The sequence below is a fragment of the Dipodomys merriami genome, unplaced genomic scaffold (assembly GCF_024711535.1).
Source record: "Dipodomys merriami isolate MVZ:Mamm:240054 unplaced genomic scaffold, mDipMer1.0.p SCAF_2, whole genome shotgun sequence".
In the NCBI taxonomy this organism is placed as follows: Eukaryota; Metazoa; Chordata; class Mammalia; order Rodentia; family Heteromyidae; genus Dipodomys; species Dipodomys merriami.
The window spans coordinates 66,398,391-66,417,506 of NW_027203381.1; the positions used below are offsets into that span (position 1 = coordinate 66,398,391).

The following is a 19,116-nucleotide window of genomic DNA, read 5'->3' on the forward strand; positions in this document are numbered from 1 at the left end:
GCCCTCTGCTAGAAGGAGGTGAGCCAGACATATTCTACCCACCCTAGCAACAAAGTAAATAAAAATAAAACAATGCATTGGAAATGCTACAGAACTTGAAGGACAGATGCGCCTGAATTATTCATGCAATTTATCCAACTTTCTCTGTTGGAATGTGGTGCACAAAGGCTCATTTCTATTTCTGAAAAGCTTAACTTGAAAATGGTGAGCCTGAATGGCCAGACTTATTTTGTATGAAGCAGGCACCGTGCTGTCTTTCTTTGAGTGCAGTACATTGTTGATCCTGCCATCCCCTACCTGTCTACTTCAGATTGATGGTCCTTTAGGACAAGGTAGGTGGGGCCGGGACACGAATGTACATGGCTAATGTTCCCTAATTACTATAATAATGACTCTAAATTATAGTCGAAGAAACCCTTTACCTAAAGATATGGAAGCACTTTGTAATCATCTCATCAAGTGGCTGAAAAACAAAGATCTCAGTGAGGAAGTTGTAATCCCAATTTAGAGATATAGAAACAGTAATCCAGCAAGGATGAAGGGGATTGGCAAAATTACACCTTGCTATGAAATCACATTCTGCTACTGGTGGAAGGACACAGGTGCTCATCATGGGTCCCAGGGCCTAGTCTGGAAACAACTGCAGAGATGGAATGGTGTCTGAATAGTTGAGGACATATGTTTCCTGATTCCTACTTCCTCCCCCACCACACACACCTAGCTCAGCCAGAGCAACTCCAGCTATTTGGTTTTTTTAAGAGTGCTTTTGAATAGATTTCTTTTTTTTAAATTTAATTTTATTTTATTTGTGAACATACTGTACAGAGGGGTTACAATTACATGGGCAGGATAATGCGTACATTTCTTACCAAGCATTGCAGCCTCCTCCTTTGGTTTACCCTTCACATCCCTTCCCAGCCTCCCCCCTCCCCCCCAATCCCAATCCTTCTCCTTCCCCCCCTCCCCACCTCCCCCCCCCCACACCGACGTTGTAAAGCTCGTTTTGGACATGACAACTTGTACTTCTCATTGTTGCAACAGGTGAATAGTTTTCTTTTAAAGAACAGATTCTAGCTCTTTCTCTTGTTTTACAAGAACACCATGGTCGTGAGAGCCAAGGCCTCAATACAAGAATTTCACAAGGTTAAGAAGTGAGAGCAGAGCTGAATCTAGAACTGGAAGAACCTCCTGCACTATAATATTTGCTCTTAAATCTGGTTCAAAGTCCCAGAAGGAAAACAGTAATCAACAATGGGCCTTTCTTCGTGTCATTCTCTAACTTACAAAATCAATAAAAAAAAAAAAAAAAGATACTGTGTTAACAGGAATAAAACTTGTGGCCACACAGAGTCTGTGGGTTTGATCAAACCTTGGGGAAAACAGTGTTTCCAAATTCCCAGGTTCTGGAAAACATCTTTTTCATTATGTATTTTTAATCGAAATGTAATTGTGTGTATTTATGGACACAATGTAATGTCCTGATCAAAATATATACTGTACAGCTATTCTGCTGGGCTAATTAATGTATCCATCTCCTCACTGAATTAATTCTAGAAAACTTTGAAAGCAAATGTTGCTTGTAGACTGCAGAAAGAGTTGGGATAGATGGGGGAAGAATGATGGAAGGGATGACACTGATCAAGATGCACTGTACCCATAATCTAACAGAAAATGCAGTGTACTCAAAAGTTAATGGAAACCCCTTTATACAACTACTTAAAGTTATTTTTTTAAGAAATAAAAAGGAAATAAAACTTGAATTCAGCTACAACAAAAAAGGAAGAAAAACTGGGATAAATAATTCACTTACTAAAAAGCAGTACAGGCTCCTGCTTTGTTGTTTAGCTGGGTACCGTACAACAAAGCAGGAACCCCTGACTACTTCACCCCTTTACAGCAGGAAATAGCTACAGAAGAAACTTCCTCCGCCCATACCCCCGGCCTGGTACCCCTATTTTTATTAAACAACAAAGTGGGGAAATGTTAGCAGTATGCCCACCTTTGGTCCTCAGCTCCACAAATACCTGAGCTCCTTCCTGCCCTGGAGTTCAGGCCATACGTCTGGCTACTTCCTCTCTCCACCCAGACCCACCTGAGCACCCACCTAACTCACTTCATGCCCCTAGACCCTCCTGCTACCTGGATAGGGAAAGGTACCATGTGCCCCCTCTGGGGGGGAAATATGGCTCCTTTAATAAACCTTATAATAATCTTTAAAAATAACAGTAGAAAGAGTTGATAAATAATGATATAGGTATTACAGTGATATTAATATTAGTTAACTTACAATAGGTGCCAAGCACTGTACCAAGGCTTTTTAATTCATTGTCCCATTTAATCTTTGCAACAGTCCTACCAATGTAAGATATTACTATTTGCCGCTTTGTGCAGGTGGGAAAACTAAGCTTAGCCTTACTGTAGCCTCATTCCATATTACATATTTATAAGTATTAAATGGCTGTGATAAAGCCTGTGTTGGGCTGGTATTCCAGAAGCCTCTTAGATTCTCTGAACAGCTGAGGCTTACCCAGGTGGTGGCTTCGAACATTTTGAGATCCAGAGGGTCTCCCTGGATGGTCCCATCAAGAATAATCAAAGAATGGCAGCTGGCCATTGCTGCACACAGTGGGCTCCAGGGCAAAGTCTTGCCTGAGGCCAAGTTGTGGATTTCCTGGAAACTAAAGGAGAAAGAGAGAGAGAAAGAAAAGCTTCAGTCCTAATTCCCTCATGGTAAAATTGGAGCTTTGGGGAAGTGAACATCTTTTATTTAATATGTCTTGATGCATTACATACCACTCTCCAGTCCTCCCAAATTAAGAGTACTTCATTCAACCATCATCCGTAGGCAAATTTACTGAATATAAGAAATGTCCCTGAGGTTCTTTCAAATTCTTTTTTTTAGCCTTAGTGGGGATTTGAACTCAAGTCTCTGCACTCGCTAAGCAAGTGTTCTACCAGGTGAGATCCTCACTCTCATCACAACTACTAGGCCACGTTTCCTAACTTTGTGAACAGGATAGATCAGCTCAGATACTAGTGGTGTGAAGGTATAACCCCCTTGACCAATCTTTCAGGGTGAGGAGTTTCTTCCATAACTCATTCCTAACATATTTGATGTCTGACCCACAGTGGCAATCAAGAAAAGAAACATTATAAGTAAATGAGTATCTGAGTTGGTTCCTGGAAATCTACAAGGTGATTATAGTAAAGAAATGATGGCTTGGGATGGTTAAAAGAGATAACATTGAGCAAGATGCAGTGTACTTATAAACTGATTTGTTGAATGGTAACTCCTTTGTACAACTACTTAAAGATAATAAAAACATACGTGTTAGAAAAGCAAGTCTTACGTGTACTAAAAAATGAAACATGATATTGGCTATTTGTTCCATAAAATTAAAATGTAAACCATAAATAAACAAATAAACAAAATAAAAGCAGATTTTAAAAAAGAAATGAGCACCCACAAAAAAGTTGTTTGAAAGCCTGTGCACCCCTCTCTTCAACTCTGGCATCATCTAGGGTCCATATTGACATATTGATCCCAAGCACTTCCTGTGAAAAGTGGCCTCATCTACAATCTATGAGAAAACAGGTCATACATATAGCTCCTTCACAGAGTAGACATCATTGAGTTCAACCTCAGCCCCACTAGCAGAATGCAACTTGCCCACTGCAGTCTTACTAGCCAGTTCCTTCTTGCATATGCAGTGCAGTATTTGGCCTGCAAAGCAGCCGGTCACATTTGAAGCACATCTGAGTAGCAGAGATGACATCCTATGTAAAGCAAAGTCTGCCATTCAGAATCTGCTTGATGTCCTTCCTCCACCTGTCATTTTCTTTCTTATTTGTGGATCAGCTATACTCTAACCTTTACCACTAGGCCAAGCCACAGGCTCAAGATACTGTATCCGGCCTTCCTTCTATGAAGATGGGGTTTGTGGGCTTTTCTGCCTGGGCTGTCTGGATCCTTGATCTTTTATGTCTTAGTCCCGCAAGTAATTGGGATTATAGGCACAGTCCACCAGAGCCCACTTTGAACATTGCATTTCATGAAGTACAGTCTTAGGTGCTGTAGCTTTTGTTTTCTAAAATCACTGATAATTACACTATTAACCTCAGAAGTTCTGCCATATTGCTTCCTGGAGTTTGCATTCAAATTTCTTTATGTCTCACTAAGAGTTCAAAACCTTTGACTTATTATTGACCCTTTTGTTCCTACCTACCTACTATTATATGTCAAAGAATATGCCATCTTAGTGGTTTACAATCTGCCATATGGTATTTTAGCAAATTTCTAAAAGGAAGGTGATCATCAGCAGTATTGTTAAAACAGAAGCTTAAGCTTTTACTGAAAATCAAGGCACATTTCAGGAAAAGAAAATCATATTTTTTATAATGACACACATCCTGGTCATCAGTCTAAAATTCTGACAATGTAATTCTAAGTGTCAAAGGGTCGGGCCAGATTCTGGTTGTCACAACAAATATGTAGACCTCTGTATTGTATTTCTATTTTTGAGTATTTATGATTTGCAAGCCCAGGTAGAATTCAATGGCTTAAAGTCTCTGTCACATGGATAAGAGATTTTAGAGCTGAGTTCTCCTTTACTCTGCAGATAGTTAATAACTTACAGAATAAGTAGTGGCAGAGTTAAATCTATTTTCTTTCATTTCACTAATCAAATTCATCAAATTATTTACTTTAAGGTTTTATGTGGATACCAGACCCAAAAGATAAGCATATGTGTAAACACACAGAATCATGTATTAATACATATATACATATACATATTTGTGTATAACAATGTACTTTGATATACTATGCATATATATGGAGAAGCCAAAATGAAATCCTTCTGTACAAGTTATTGACAATAATAAAATATAAAATTGCTGTCTGAGACATTTGCAGCCAGCTCTGCCCTCTTTGAATAGAGGATGGAAGAAAGGACAAGAGGAAGAGAGTCAGGCTTACATAATCATTAACCTGCACCTCATATTAATTGTGTTTATTGAAGTATAATTAGCCAATGTGACACGTAGCATTTCCAAAGTATTGTGGATAATATCAATTCCAGAAGAAGAGCATTCAAAAGATAGAACATATTTAATTGTTTCCAGATAGTTAACACATTCTTACTATATGTACCTTGTGCAGTTTTCTGACATAAAGGACACAAATATAAAAAAGGAAAGAACAGACAGACAGGTGCTGGGTGGCTCACACCTGTAATCCCAAGGATCACTGTTTGAAGCCAACATTAGCAGAACAGCCTGTGATACTTATTTCCAATTAACCACCAAAACCCTGCAAGTACAGCTGTGGCTCAAGTAACAGACCACTAGAGCAAAAAAGCTCAAGGAGAGTACCCAGGCATAAAAAAGGGGGGGGGGTGTCTCAACATGCCCATATACTTGAATAAATTTTAACAGAAACTGAGCAAGAAACCAAGTATACATACATCCAAACTCATCCTCTTAATAGTAATATAGAGAATTCTAGAAAGCATAAGATTTAGGAGATGTTTCTTCTATAGACTGAACTGATTAGAAGCTCCAGGATTGTATTTTTCTTTAACCTAGAACATAGATTTGTTTACAAATAACATTCTACTGTGCCAATAGTTTAACCAAATACAGTTAAAATATTTTTTTTTATTTTTTTTTTGGGGTCCAGTCGTGGGGCCTGAACTCTGGGCCTGGGCACTGTCCCTCAGCTCTTCAGCTCAAGACTAGCGCTCTACCACTTGAGCCACAGCGCCACTTCCGGCTTTTTTGTTTTTGCTTATGTGGTGCTGAGGAATCGAACTCAGGGCCTCAGGCCTGCAAGGCAAGCGCTCTACCACTGAGCCACCTTCCCAGCCCTACAGTTAAAATATTTTATGGATAAAAGTGTGTCATGCCTTCTGCATCAAAGAACCACTGAAATATGGATACTTGATCTAGGTAAAGCTATCTTGGCACCTTGCCTTAAGCTCCTAATTGTTCCTCACCTGGCTTGCTTTGCTTATGTAAAACACTTTCGTTGTGTTTAATTCCTCATACCATATGTGGGGGTTTTATTTTGCCTTTATAAGCTCTGTGCTATCTGCATTCGGGGCTGCAAGTCTTTGGGGACATGAGTCTACTTGCAGATGCTGGCATTTTAATAAAGACTCCCAATCCAACTTTTTAAAGTGTGGCTTCTCTGTATTTCGCTAACCGAATTTCCATAGAACACCACGATATACCTTTTGCGGATACAGTGCTTTATGATTCAGGCTTAAGGTTTACAAGAAAATGATGCCATTTTCAAACAAGATGTCACTGTCAAATGCAAGTTGTTTAATATTATGATCATCTTGAAGACCATATGAGCGGTAACTAACAAAGAAGCAAACTCGGAAATGGCCACAAGAGGGCCACAGTGTGTAGCAGAGCAAATCCTTGATAGGAAGTTGAAAACTAATTAAAAAGAAAGAAAAAACAGAAACTAGAATTCCCAGAATGTGAATGCCATGGAAAATGAGTACACTAGCTACAGTCCCACAGATTTTTTCCTCTTCCTGGAATCCAAGCACAAAATCAGTTCAAGGCAACGTACTCCCTCCTCCTAGACCATTAAAGTTTGTTTATACCTTAAAGACTATTAGTGCCCTAATAGTCTCTGTTACTTATTCTGTGTCAAAATTCCCCCTTTATCTTCTGGGTTTGTGAGTGGGGGATAAGACACATGTTTCAGGGACACCTGAAAGAATTCAAGAGGGAAAAAATGAAATTAATATTGCCAACATCCAAATGTATTCACTAGTAGTTTTGGCAATGAGCATGGAATTCTGAAAAGAAAGAAATTACAATATGATTCACATAAGGAACTCACCCATTTTTATCACAAGGCAAGACGCCCCAGAGATCCAAGCCATCCCTCGTTAAGGTACCTGTCTAAACAGAAACAAGAATACAGATTATTCGAAAGATCTGGCCATCCTGAGTCAAGACAAATACAATGTATTTTAACAGTAAAAACATGTCACAAGCATAAGATCACATTGGGCACTTTAAGAAGAGTTACAATGAGGTGAGCATCTAGATTCCAGAGGAGATGCACCAGTAAGCTTAAACCAGCTCTGTGACAGGATAGCCCTTAAATTCTGTGAGGTTTTTGGTTGTTGCTGTTTTTGTTTGGTTTGGGGTTTTGTTTTGTTCTTGTTAAAAAAAAAAAAAGAAAGAAAGAAAGAAAGAAAAGAAAAGAAAAGAAAACAGTATCGCCCATCCAGAACTCAGAGGAGGGCTTTGAGGATTTAACCATAGACTTGAGTGGCTGAGAAAATCTCTGAAATGGGTGTCCTAATTTTGATAGTAGGTATGTCAGAAGAAACAAGTGATGGAATTGGACTTTTACCTATAGAATTTGTTTGTGAGAAAATGAAAGTTTTCTATTTGGTTTGCTATTTGATGTCTGTTGCTATTTTTTTTTCCAGTGCAATATAATGGCTGAGAACTTAGATTAAGTTCAAATATCATCTGTGTGACTGGGAAAATGACCTCATCCCTTTGTGTATCTGAACCTTTATCTGTAAGATGGTATTAGCACATAGAGTTAATGTGACAGCTAAATGAAATGATTCCAAGTGACATATTTAACCCTTCACACATAGTAAGAGTTCATATCAATGGTGACTCATAGTTACCACCATTTTCCTTTCAATTAATGATCTTTGCCCTCCCATTTCTTTTTCAATGCCACCAATATGATCTCATCCATACAAAGTCTTCCATGGTGATTGCTGTCAGTTTGATCACAAATAATATTGAGTGGTGACAGAAGGCAGGTTACTCTTCTGGTCTTAGTATGTCTCTCTGATTCTCCACTAATTATAAAATACACCTTTCATCCCCTCTGAGCCTTCAAGGTACTTACTGCTCAGTAGGTACAAAACTTCAGATTCAAAGATATAGAACATTCCTCAAGACAGAAGATGAGGATGGTTGCGGAACAGTGAAGATGTTCTTAATGGCAGTGGACAATTTTATTTTACATAATTCTATGCCAATAAGTTAAAAGAAAAGACAATATGGCAGCAAAGACCTCCAGTGGCCCCCTGCTGCTTTAAGATTATGTCAATTTCCCTTAGACATTCAAGTCTCACAAACAGCACTTCCAGTGCTAGAGTCCTTCCTCGGACCCAACAAGAGTGCCACACAATCCTACCACCAGGCTGCAGCCCAGCCTTGGTTGCTTAGGATACCTGTCCTTTCTATTTTGTCCTCTTACAATCCACCTTCCTCTGAGCTTATGTCTGTATAGACTAAACTATACACTCAAGAAAAGTTGGAGTAAAAGGCTGGCCATGAATAACTAGAAACAATCAATGCTAATTTTCAGCAGCAACCAATAAATAAGGGTTTGTTATGCTGGCTTACTGTAATAAATCTCACAGGAAGGCAGAGTTCAGCAAACTATCTCCCTCTTTTATTCACTTGGTAATTTAACAACTATTTATTGATAATTGACTATATGCCAAGCATTGTATTTTGCATTAGGGATATAGCAGTGGCCGTGGAAAAGGGATTGAATTTTTCTTTAATGTTATTGTTGATGTTTGTTGTTCTCGTTGTTGTAGTTGTTTTCCGCTACCAGGGCTTGAACTCAGGAACTTGCACCCAGCTTTTTCTGCCTTTAAGTTGGTGTTCTACCACTTGGGTCACACCTCCAATCTAGCTTTTTGCTGATTTTTTCTGACCATGGTGACTTCATAATTCCATCCTCTGATCTTAGCTTCCTGACTAACTTAGGATTACATTTGTGAGACAAGATACTATTTCATTTTATTTTTTTTTAATAGAATGTCAAAGCTGAGACATTCCTAAAAGATTCCCATTCAGTTACCTACCCTTCCTTCTCTAAAGCATAGAAATGTATCTTTCCACCATCTGCTACCTAAATCAAGATGAAATGAAGCCAGGCACCCACATTCTATGCTTTCTGTCTACCAGAAGGAAAAAGCACAAGGATGACAATAAACAGCCATGAGAATGAGGGTCAAGTACACATACCTTGTCAAAGCAGACAAGGTTTAATTGTCCACATACGTTGATCCTCTGGGGGCTAATGCAGAAGATGCCTCTCTTCTTCAGCCTTCTCTGGGCATAGATAATGCCCGTGGTCAGGGCAGCTGGGAGGGCAGGGGGGACTGCAATTGTGATAACATCAAGGGCTTTCTTTATCACCTCCTCGGGAGCTTCCTGGAAGACACACATCCCTTAGCTATTACAAATAAATCAGTTTTGTTTTCTTCTTGGGGTTGAGTTCTAAGAAATAGTATCAGTGGGTCAAAGGCTGTAACTATGGCTCTCAATATCTTTTTCCAAAGTGCAATGAAAAAGCTTGTAATCCTTCATACTGCTACCAGCCATGACTCGTTTACTATGACCTCACTCCTGGGTATTGAATTTTATTAGTTACAAAATGCCACTTTATTGGGATAAATATATTTCAGGTTGAAAGGGGGGAAATGGTGTAAAGTATGAGGAAAAGTACAAGAATAGACACATCCTTATCTTTCAGTAAACACTATGTGTGCTCACTCTCCCACATCTGATTGCTATTGAAGAACTTAGTGATCAAAAGGGAAGAACCATGGAAGGGGTAGCATTGATCAGGATACAATGTACTCTGAAACTGACATGTAGAACTGGAACTCCTTTGTATAACTACTTACGGGTAATAATACAAAGAACGTAGTGATCTACTGCTTGTACTGGGAACCTCGGAGACTGTGAGCAGGTTCCAGTGTTTGACTTTGTTTTCTGGGTTTGGAAACCGTGTCTTTGAATAAGATTAACATATAAAGCATAAACAACAGAAGGAGGAATGAACGTGTGCATGACAAAAGAGCAAAGGCAGCTTACCCCACTGAGCACGTAGACACACAGAGTGTAGATCATGCCGACAGTGGCCATCCCTACAAGGCACAGTAGGAATCTGATGGCGTCTCTGTAGAGCTTAAAATTCATTGGCTTGGGGTAAAGAATGGCTCTCACCAGGTCCCCCTTGGCAGTGTTGAATCCTGAAACAGCAAACACCCATCCCGCTATCTTAGGATGACAAATCCTACTGCATTTTCCAAACCCAAACACTGCCTTCACTTTGCACTAGAGATAACTGATGCGGTGTTTAAACCCAATGGCCAATGGAATGACATATGAGAAAATACAGGCTTGCTAGCATGGACGTATTTTACCAGAGTGTAGCACTCTCTCTGGTCTTCCTTTCTTGTACTTCCACCTTCAATTCACTCCAGATACAGGAAACCCCTCACAGTCAGCACAGAACACAGCTTTTTCAAGTATCGCTTAAACTTTTGACAAAATAGCTCATGAATGCATACCCACACTACGCATATACTTCACTGAATTAAAACCAAGTGGCCTAGCAAAGGCTGAGGGACTCATTTCCCTAATACTTTCCCATGTTTTCCGTTTCAAGCCTTCCAGAGAAAGACCTTGAGAGCTGAGTTAGAAGACCTGAACGCCAGAGCCAGCTTTGCCACTTTCTGACGGCCATTTTTGTTTTAAAGTTGACTTCAGTGGTATGGCCTCAGCCTCTTCCTGCACAAAATCTGATAGCCAGAGATCTTTGCTCTGATAGTTTGGTGTGTGGCAATAGTTTATAAAACTATAACGCAAATAAATAGGGATTGCTAAAAATAAAAATAAAAATAAATAGGGATTACTGTCATCAGAATTATTATTTTCACTGAAATACATATTGGGCTTTGGATTAATATTGGGTCAATATTGGGCATTGGGTCAAGTGTCAAAGGCGTAGACCATAGTTCAGTTGGAAAAATCAGCATTTAAGATACAGGTTTACAGGCATTTGGCTTGTTATCTCCACTGAATTTTTCTTAATAAATTCAAGGAACTAGACAAACAGCAGAAAATATTTCACTAAAAACAACAACACAAGTCAGGTGCCAATTTGTATGATCCCAGCTACTTGGGAGGCTAGTGGCAGAAAACGTCTTAGTGAATAGTTACACGTGGTGGTGCATGCTTGTTATCCTAGCTACTACAGGAAGCATAATGTATGTGGATTGTACCCAGGCATGCACTGAGGACAGGAAACAAGATCCCATCTTAAAAATAACCAACAAAGCTAAAGACTAGAGACATGTCTCAGAGGTAAGTGCCTCTGCTTAACAAGCACAAGAATGTGAGCTCAAATCCCAGTCCCCACCCCAAATATTCATGCCTGTCATCTTAACTATGTGGGAGGCTGAGACTGGGGAAATTGCAGTGCCTGGACAGCCCAGACAGAAAAGCCCACAAGACTTCATTTCAACAGAAGAAGCTAGGTGTGGTATCCTCTGCTTGTCTTCCTAGCTATGACTAGAAGTCTAAAATAGGAGGATACTACTACAGGCACACCTTGTGGGCAGGAACTGAAACCCAGGGGTAAAAATTACCAGCACAAAAGAGAGTTCTGTGGGACAGCACCTACCTAGTACCTTTGAGATTCTTTCAAACCCTGGTGCCAACAAAAATAAAAGTAAATAGCACAAAGGAACAGCTCCTAACCAGTCTGCAGAACCACTGCTCTCGCAGGCCCCGAGCAAGCTGCTTTGGCCTGGATGACCTCTGTTCCACAGAAGAGAATGTGGCGTTTATAGTCTGCTTCACTCTGCGTCTTCCAGGGTACAGAGCTGTCCAGCTGGGGTAATGGAGTTTTCATGACCGGAATACTTTCTCCTACAGAAAACAAGCATCACATATTGTAAGGTGGGATGCCTTCACTCACAGACACCAGACATTCACTCAACAAGAATGAGACCTTTCCTGGACCTATCGTATGGCAAAGACCATGGGCCTTGTCACGAGAGATCTGTAGTTGAGAGAGAAACATGCAAATAAAGAAGTTTACTGCCATATTATAAACACTATGAGAACTCTAAAGCCAACATGGGTATTAAAATAAGCTGGAAATATTAAGGAATAGCAAAATAAGCAGTCTAAAATATGTGGTGGGGAGAGTAAGGAGCCATGAGGGGTGTGTAGAAACCAAGACATGGAGAGCCCTAAGTATTTATCGCATAGTTAATTACTGAGATGTTTTCTGTAGGCATTGGCAATCTGGGAGGATGGGAGATACTCAAGTGCTTTAACTAGGGGGCTACTATCACACTTATGTATAAGAAAGATAGCACGATGTCCATGGTGCTGTGAGAGAGGTTGGAGGCTAGACATCCAGGTGGGACAATCCACAAGCATCCAAGCTGGAGGAAATGAGGTCTAACCTACAGCAGTAGGAACAGAAAGGAAGTGCTATATTCAATCAATAAGGAACTTGGCTGGGAATATGACTTAGTGGTAGAGTACTTGCCTAGCATGAATGAAGCCCTGGGTTCAATTCCTCAGTACCACATAAACAAACAGCAAAAAAGTGCCAGAAGTGGTGCTGTGGCTCAGGTGGTACAGTGCTAGCCTTGAGCAAAAAGAAGCTCAGGGATATTCAAGCCCCAGAACTGGTGAAAGAAAGAAGGGAAGGAAGGAAGGAAGGAAGGAAGGAAGGAAGGAAGGAAGGAAGGAAGGAAGGAAGGAAGGAAGGAAGGAAGGAAGGAAGGAGCTACAAAGCAAACCTTGGGGAAATTTTAATACTAACAGGTCATATGGATAGAGAAACTTATAACAATTTCTTTGTTCCTTGTTCCTGACTTGGGAGGTAGAGTAGATGGTGTCATTATGTATCACAGTAGGGATTATAAAACAAGAGGAAGACTCATTTGGGTTCCTGTGACTTGGAGATGTCTCATAGAATAATCATGTCAAAATGCCTGTGTGCAGTTGTTTATCTGGTTCTAGAGCTCCAGAAGACCTGACTGTCTTGTCAGAGCTCACCAGGTTATAAATGATAATTAAAATCACAAAAAGAAATAAGATTACTTAGGAACTCAGTGTAGTGTTAGAAGAGGAAAGGACAAAGGCATAGCTCTGAGCAGCACCAATAATTAAGGAGCTGGAAGAAGAGAAAAGGCAGAAGAAATTGGGATATCATGTGTCTTGAGAAGAGAAGAGGTTTTTCAGGAGCAACATTAAGAATAGACAAATGTAGAAGCAGAGGTGTGGTTCACAGCCTTCAGTGAAACAGTGAGGCAAGAATGAAAAGCCCTGAGTTCAAGCCCCAGTACAAGCCTAAAATAAAAGTATTTTTAAAGGAATAGCAAAATGTGTCAGTGCAATAGGGGAGAGTTTTGCAGTGTGTTGCAATGCCGTTATACAGGTATCCTTAAATGGATGTAACAATCCTTTATTTCAAGATAAGGTTGAGCCAGGCACTGATAGCTCATGTCTGTAATCCTCCCTCAGAAGATTGGGGTCTGAAGCTAACCCAGGCAAACAAATCCAAGAGACTCTGATCTCTAATTAACCAGCAAAAATCTGGAAGTAGAGATGTGGTAGTAAAGTACCAATTGTGAATGAAAAAGTTAAGCAAGAACATGATGTCGTGAGTTCAAGCCCCAGTATTTGTTCACACACACACACACACACACACACACACACACACACACACACACACACACACACACACACACACACACACACACACACACACACACACACAAAGATGAAGTTGAAGTTGTCCAAGTAACTTTGGCATGTTCTGAGGACCAGACTTGCAAAGCATCCTATTAGTTTTTGTAGAGTGGTCAGCATGAATCAGAGCAACATTCCAGTATTTAGCATCTACGCTCAGGAAAATAGTAACTGGCATGGCAAAAGCCCCAGTGTGAAGGAGCTTGTATAGACTGGCAGATTCTTGTGTGGATTGAACATGACTTGTCATGAGCTGTCCAGTATTTTATCTGTAAGTTCACACTGGAGGGAGATATATGTTCTTGTCTCCATTTCATGTCTTCCTGATCTGTCTGGGAGAAATGAATTGGATATGGACTTTAATAGGAACCATAAAACATCAATGTACTTTTCCAGTGTCCCATTTCATCCTGGAAAATGATATTATGATTCTTCTTTATCTTACTGAAATGGTACAACATCTCATTGTTACACTCTGCAAGTGGCAAATCAAAGCAATGTGAACTTGAACACAACACTTCTTAATCACTAAGCCTGTAGGATGGGATAACTTCTAAAGCTCTCCTAGATCAACAATCTACTTATGGATAAAATCCAGCCTGTCAAATTTATTGTGTACATATTTCTGTGCCAGCACTGAGAGTTGAACTCAGGGCCTCTCACTTGGCTTTTTCTGCTCAAGGCTGGCAATCTGCCACTTGAGCCATAGCTCTACATCAGGCAAATAAGAGTCTTCTGGAATTTTTCTGCCCAGGCTGGCTTTAAAACAGGATTCTCTCATCTCAGCCTTCTGATAGTTTGGATTACAGACATTAGCCATCAGTGTCTGGTTATCATTTATTTTGAAAGTAGCAAGCCAGGCCAGGAAGAGCTTAGACCTAACTTTGTGGTTTTCAGGATATCATTGATAGTCTCAGACCCTCCAAGGTTATCTGCAGACAAGTCTTCTATAGGAGAGATAGTAAAGAAAAAAGTAACAAGTCGTTTTGAAATATTAAATGACCCTTGCAATCGTTTAAGGTAAAATAGGAGGGTTATAGTATTGCTTTGTCCAAGAAGGAAATGATAAACACTCAAAAATTTATGATCGTGTTAAATCTACCACATAAAAAGCAATTTTTATTTGAACTCCAGATCCATCCACAGCAGGACCAAGCAAGATTTGTGAAGAGAGAAAGGTCACACAGAAGCCCCCCCCCCCCGCATGTTTCCGAGAGCCATTGTCATTCAGAAGAGCCAAGACTGCAGTGGCTAGGAGGTGAGACTGACCACAGAAGCTGGGGGCTGTGGAGATGGAAACATACCCGTCAGCATGCCTTCATCCACCACGCAGCTGCCATCAATCAGGATCGCATCACATGGCATTTGAACTTTGTTCCCTGTCAAAATTAATAAATCTCCAGGTACCAGGAAGCGTGATTCCAGCTCTCGGATGCCAGCTACAAGTTTGAGCAGACAGAGCTCAATCAAGTTAGGTTCCCACAAAAACACAAACCAACATGAGCCAAAAAGCAACCAAGGCTTGTTAAAAAAAAAATCATTGATTCAAATCTTAAAACAAAGTAATCGATAACAAACTACCTAACAGAAGCTGCTGGGTGACAAAAATTAATAAGTAAAAGCATTCACGACAAACTCAGAAACATGCGTGAATCTTACAAAAGATCAATATTCTTAATGCAGAATGAGTCCTTTAAAAAAGAGAGATGTGTGGTAAGTAAATGTATAATAAATTGCTATATATTTTCACACATGCACACAAATATACATGGGTAGCATCTTAAATATCTGAAAATTTGATCATTTTTATTCGTAAGAGAAATAAAGACTTCTTCCTTCCTTTATTTTCCCCTTGCTTATTGACTGCCTGATTACCTTTCCTGCTTCCTCCAGTGTGCCTTCCCCAAACTATTATGGCACTAAGGAAGACAGGCAGCCATGTAGGTGGCTGGGTAGGGTGAGATGGGGTGGAAAGCTGATGTGGTGCATTAGATAGAAACTGAATCGATGGAAGAATATTCGCATGGCCTTGGCTCTGACAGAGCAGACCCCAAATCATAGGCAGATCTCATAGCCGCAGCTGCCTGCTTTGGGATGTTGGAGTCTGAGCAAGCTGATACAGGCGTCCATCTGGAAGTGAGATCAGCCATGATGGAGTGATGGATAACTGACTGATCCCATCCAGGCTGGACTGATCCAGTAGGTCAATCGGTTGATGTTGATGAGAACCAGTTCTCATGGCAAGAAAAATAGAAAGACTAGAATGAGCCCTGTGGCTTAGAATCAGATATCATAATCTAGATGGAAATGTGCAAGGATCTATGAATATATATGTAAATAATATTTTGGTAGGCCTATATTCTAATTCTTTCCTCTGAAATGCCTAAGAACAGCAAAGCTCCAATACCTCCTGCCCATTTTTTGGTCTTCAGATTTTATTACCCTTTTGAAAAGAAAAAAAAAAGAATGAAGGTTGTTTAGAAAAATGGCCTGTTACAAAGTTTGAGCCAAGAAACATATAATAAAATCCCAAGTAGTGTTTTGTGACACTGGGTAGGAAAATGCTTGAATAACAGTGGAGACAAACCAAGAGTAAAGTTGTAACAATTTGACCATCAAAGCAAATAAAAATTGTAAAATAAGTAGGGCCAACAAACAAATAGAAATTCATAAATTCATAGTGGCAGATAAATGGATAAATAACTGAGAGGCAAAGATATCTTTTCCTTGCAGTGAAATTGCAATTAAATCATTAAGAAGGGAAAAATTAGAAAAATCATTATTTGTCAAGAATCAGAACGACAATTAATGTAGCAAAAAAATGTCAATGGAGACTAATAGGGGAGAGTTGAATGAAAATAGTCTATTTATGTGGTCTCAAGGCATCTCTCAACAAAATACCCATCAATTACAAAGGGGAAAAGAGCACATTTACAAAAGAGAAATCTAGCAGATGCCATTTAATTAATCATTTTGAGTTAGCATCACTAGTAACCAATCAAATTTAAATTACATACCACCTGAGAGGAAGCAGGAAGCCATAATATCATGTCTATAATTCATCAGCCAAAACTGAATAAACTGAATCTAATGACAAGAAAACATCAGACAAATTAAAGGACTTTCTATAAAAGAACCAGCGTTGGGAGAAGTCAAGGTCATAGATTCAAGAAAAGTTTGGAAACTACTGAAAAGGAAAGATATGGCAAACAATACTACTGAGTGACACTAGTGGATTTCTTTCTTACAAAGAACATTATTGAGACAATTGGCAAAACATGAATAGGATTGGACCATTGGCTGAGTGGTTTGTCAATTTTAACATCCTGCTTATGAAAGAGAATGTCCTGGTCTGATAAGAGTATCAACTTAGCCTAGGTATGGTGACTTATGCCTGTAAACCTGGCACTGGGCAGATAGAAGAAGATTCAGTACTCAGGAGGCTAGGATCTGAGGATCACTGCTCAAAGCCAGCTCGGACGAGATGCTTATCTCGAATTAACCACCAGAAAACCAAAGTGGCCCTACAGCTCCAAGTAGTAGAGTAGTAACCTTGAGCAACAAAAGCTCAGAGACAGTTCCCAAGCCCTCAGTTCAAGCACCACAATGAAAATAAACGAATGAATAAATAAATAAAATGTTATTTCAACTATTCTTTCAGCTTTTTAAAATAACTTCCTTAAAAAAGAGAAATCTATGCTGCTCAGCTCTCTGATCAGGAAAATCTAAAAGTTTTCTTTCATATTCTGTTGGCAAAGTATATGGAAACAGACACCTATTTTTAGAGTAAATATAAAATGATACAATCTCTATGGAAAGAAATTTGGCAATGTTTAACTACCAATGCACCTCTAAATTCGTTCTTTAGCAAATTTACTTCTCAAAATCTATGCCAAATATATATTGACAAAAAGAGAAGAAAAATCATACCCATGTGTTTTTAATTAGTATCAATCCATTCATTATACAAGTAGGGTTTCACTGTGACAATTCCCACACTCGTAAACAATGTATCCTGATCACTCATCCTATCATTCTGCCTTCCCCCTTCCCCTTCTTAAAACAGCTTCAACAGGTTTCATCATTCCATTTTCACCCATGCAAAATTTTCAACCTAGTTCATTCCCCCCTGTTAGTCCACCCCCCTCACGACACTGCCACCACACCCAGCATAGCCTATTTTGCTTTTTTATCAATTTTTCAATGTGTATTCACTGAACCAAGGTTTTACATCATAGTATTTTGAGTGTGTACATGTTATGTTTGTCTCAGGATGACCTCTGCATTGCTTTCTCTTTTCCAGACCCATGACTCAAACGCTTTCTGCCATCTTCAGACATTATTGCAGAACTGTTCACCTTCCCTCACTTTTCCCCCTCCACTCCCCTCATCCCACTACACAGTCCTGTAGTTAGAATCATGTTCCATGTACACATATATATATATGTGTGTGTGTGTGTGTGTGTGTGACAAAAAGTTACATAGGCGTGTATGTGTATATAAACGTATATAGAACATGATTCTAACTATATATGTGAATATGTGTATATAAATGTATGCATGTATGTAGGTACATATATGCATTTATCTATTACATGTCCATGAATATGTACATCTTATAGCTTTCACATATAACCAAAACCATACAATATTTTGTATTTTAAGCTTGAGTAATTTCCCTGAAGATGACATTCTCCAATTCTATCCATGTTCCTGCTAATGGCATGATTTCATTTTTCATTATAACTGTATAATATTCTATGGTATGTATGAACCACATTTCCCTTATCCATTCATTTGTTGTGGGACACCTCTGCTGATTCCATTATTTTTCAATTGTGAACAGTGCTCAATAAACATAGATATGCCTGTATCTTTCTTGTCTATTCATTTACACTCTTTGGGATATATGTTCAATAGTGGTATGGCAGGATTATTAACGTAGGTCTACTTTGAGGTTTTTGAGGAGCCTCCAAACTGATTTCCATAATGGCCACACTAGTTTGCATTCCTACTAGCAGTGTATGAGGATTCCTCCTCTCTAGATACACAGACACACATGCACACACACACACACACACACACACCAGCATTTGTTGTTGTCTGTTTCCTTGTTGGCATTCTGCCTGGAATGAAATGAAATCTTAGTGTATTATAGGTTCTCATATTATTCATAGCTAAGTATATATATAAATCAACTAGCAATTTGTATTTCTTCTTGTGAGAACTGTCTGATTATTTCAATTGCCCATTTATCAATGGGATTATTGTACAATTGTTTGATGTTTAATTTTTTGAGTTCTTTGTATATTCTGGGTATTAATTCTTTATATAATGAGTAGCTGGCAAAGTTTTTCTCACATGTCATGGACTTTGGCTTTGGTCTAGTAAATGTTTCTTTTGCTGTTCAAAAACTTTTTGTTTATTGTCTATCAATTTTTGTTCTTCTATTCTGGACAATTGGGGTTCTATTAAGAAAATACTTGCTTGTGCCAGTACTTTCAAGGTTTCCGTGTATTTTACTGCAATAGATCTGAT

General features: G+C 39.2%; 1 protein-coding gene across 8 annotated transcripts in view; it reads right to left on the minus strand.

Annotated features, from left to right (window-relative positions):
- The window catches only part of Atp13a4 (ATPase 13A4), a 125,898-nt gene that overhangs the window by 36,484 nt on the left and 70,298 nt on the right, over positions 1–19,116 (minus strand). For all 8 annotated transcript variants that reach the window (XM_070029847.1, XM_070029848.1, XM_070029853.1 and 5 more), the window contains 6 exons: positions 14,883–15,017; positions 11,566–11,736; positions 9,895–10,052; positions 9,040–9,228; positions 6,863–6,924; positions 2,528–2,678 (listed from right to left, as the gene is read on the minus strand). In XM_070029847.1, the coding sequence (XP_069885948.1) occupies positions 2,528–2,678; positions 6,863–6,924; positions 9,040–9,228; positions 9,895–10,052; positions 11,566–11,736; positions 14,883–15,017 (866 nt within the window). The remainder of the gene's footprint in view (positions 1–2,527; positions 2,679–6,862; positions 6,925–9,039; positions 9,229–9,894; positions 10,053–11,565; positions 11,737–14,882; positions 15,018–19,116) is intronic.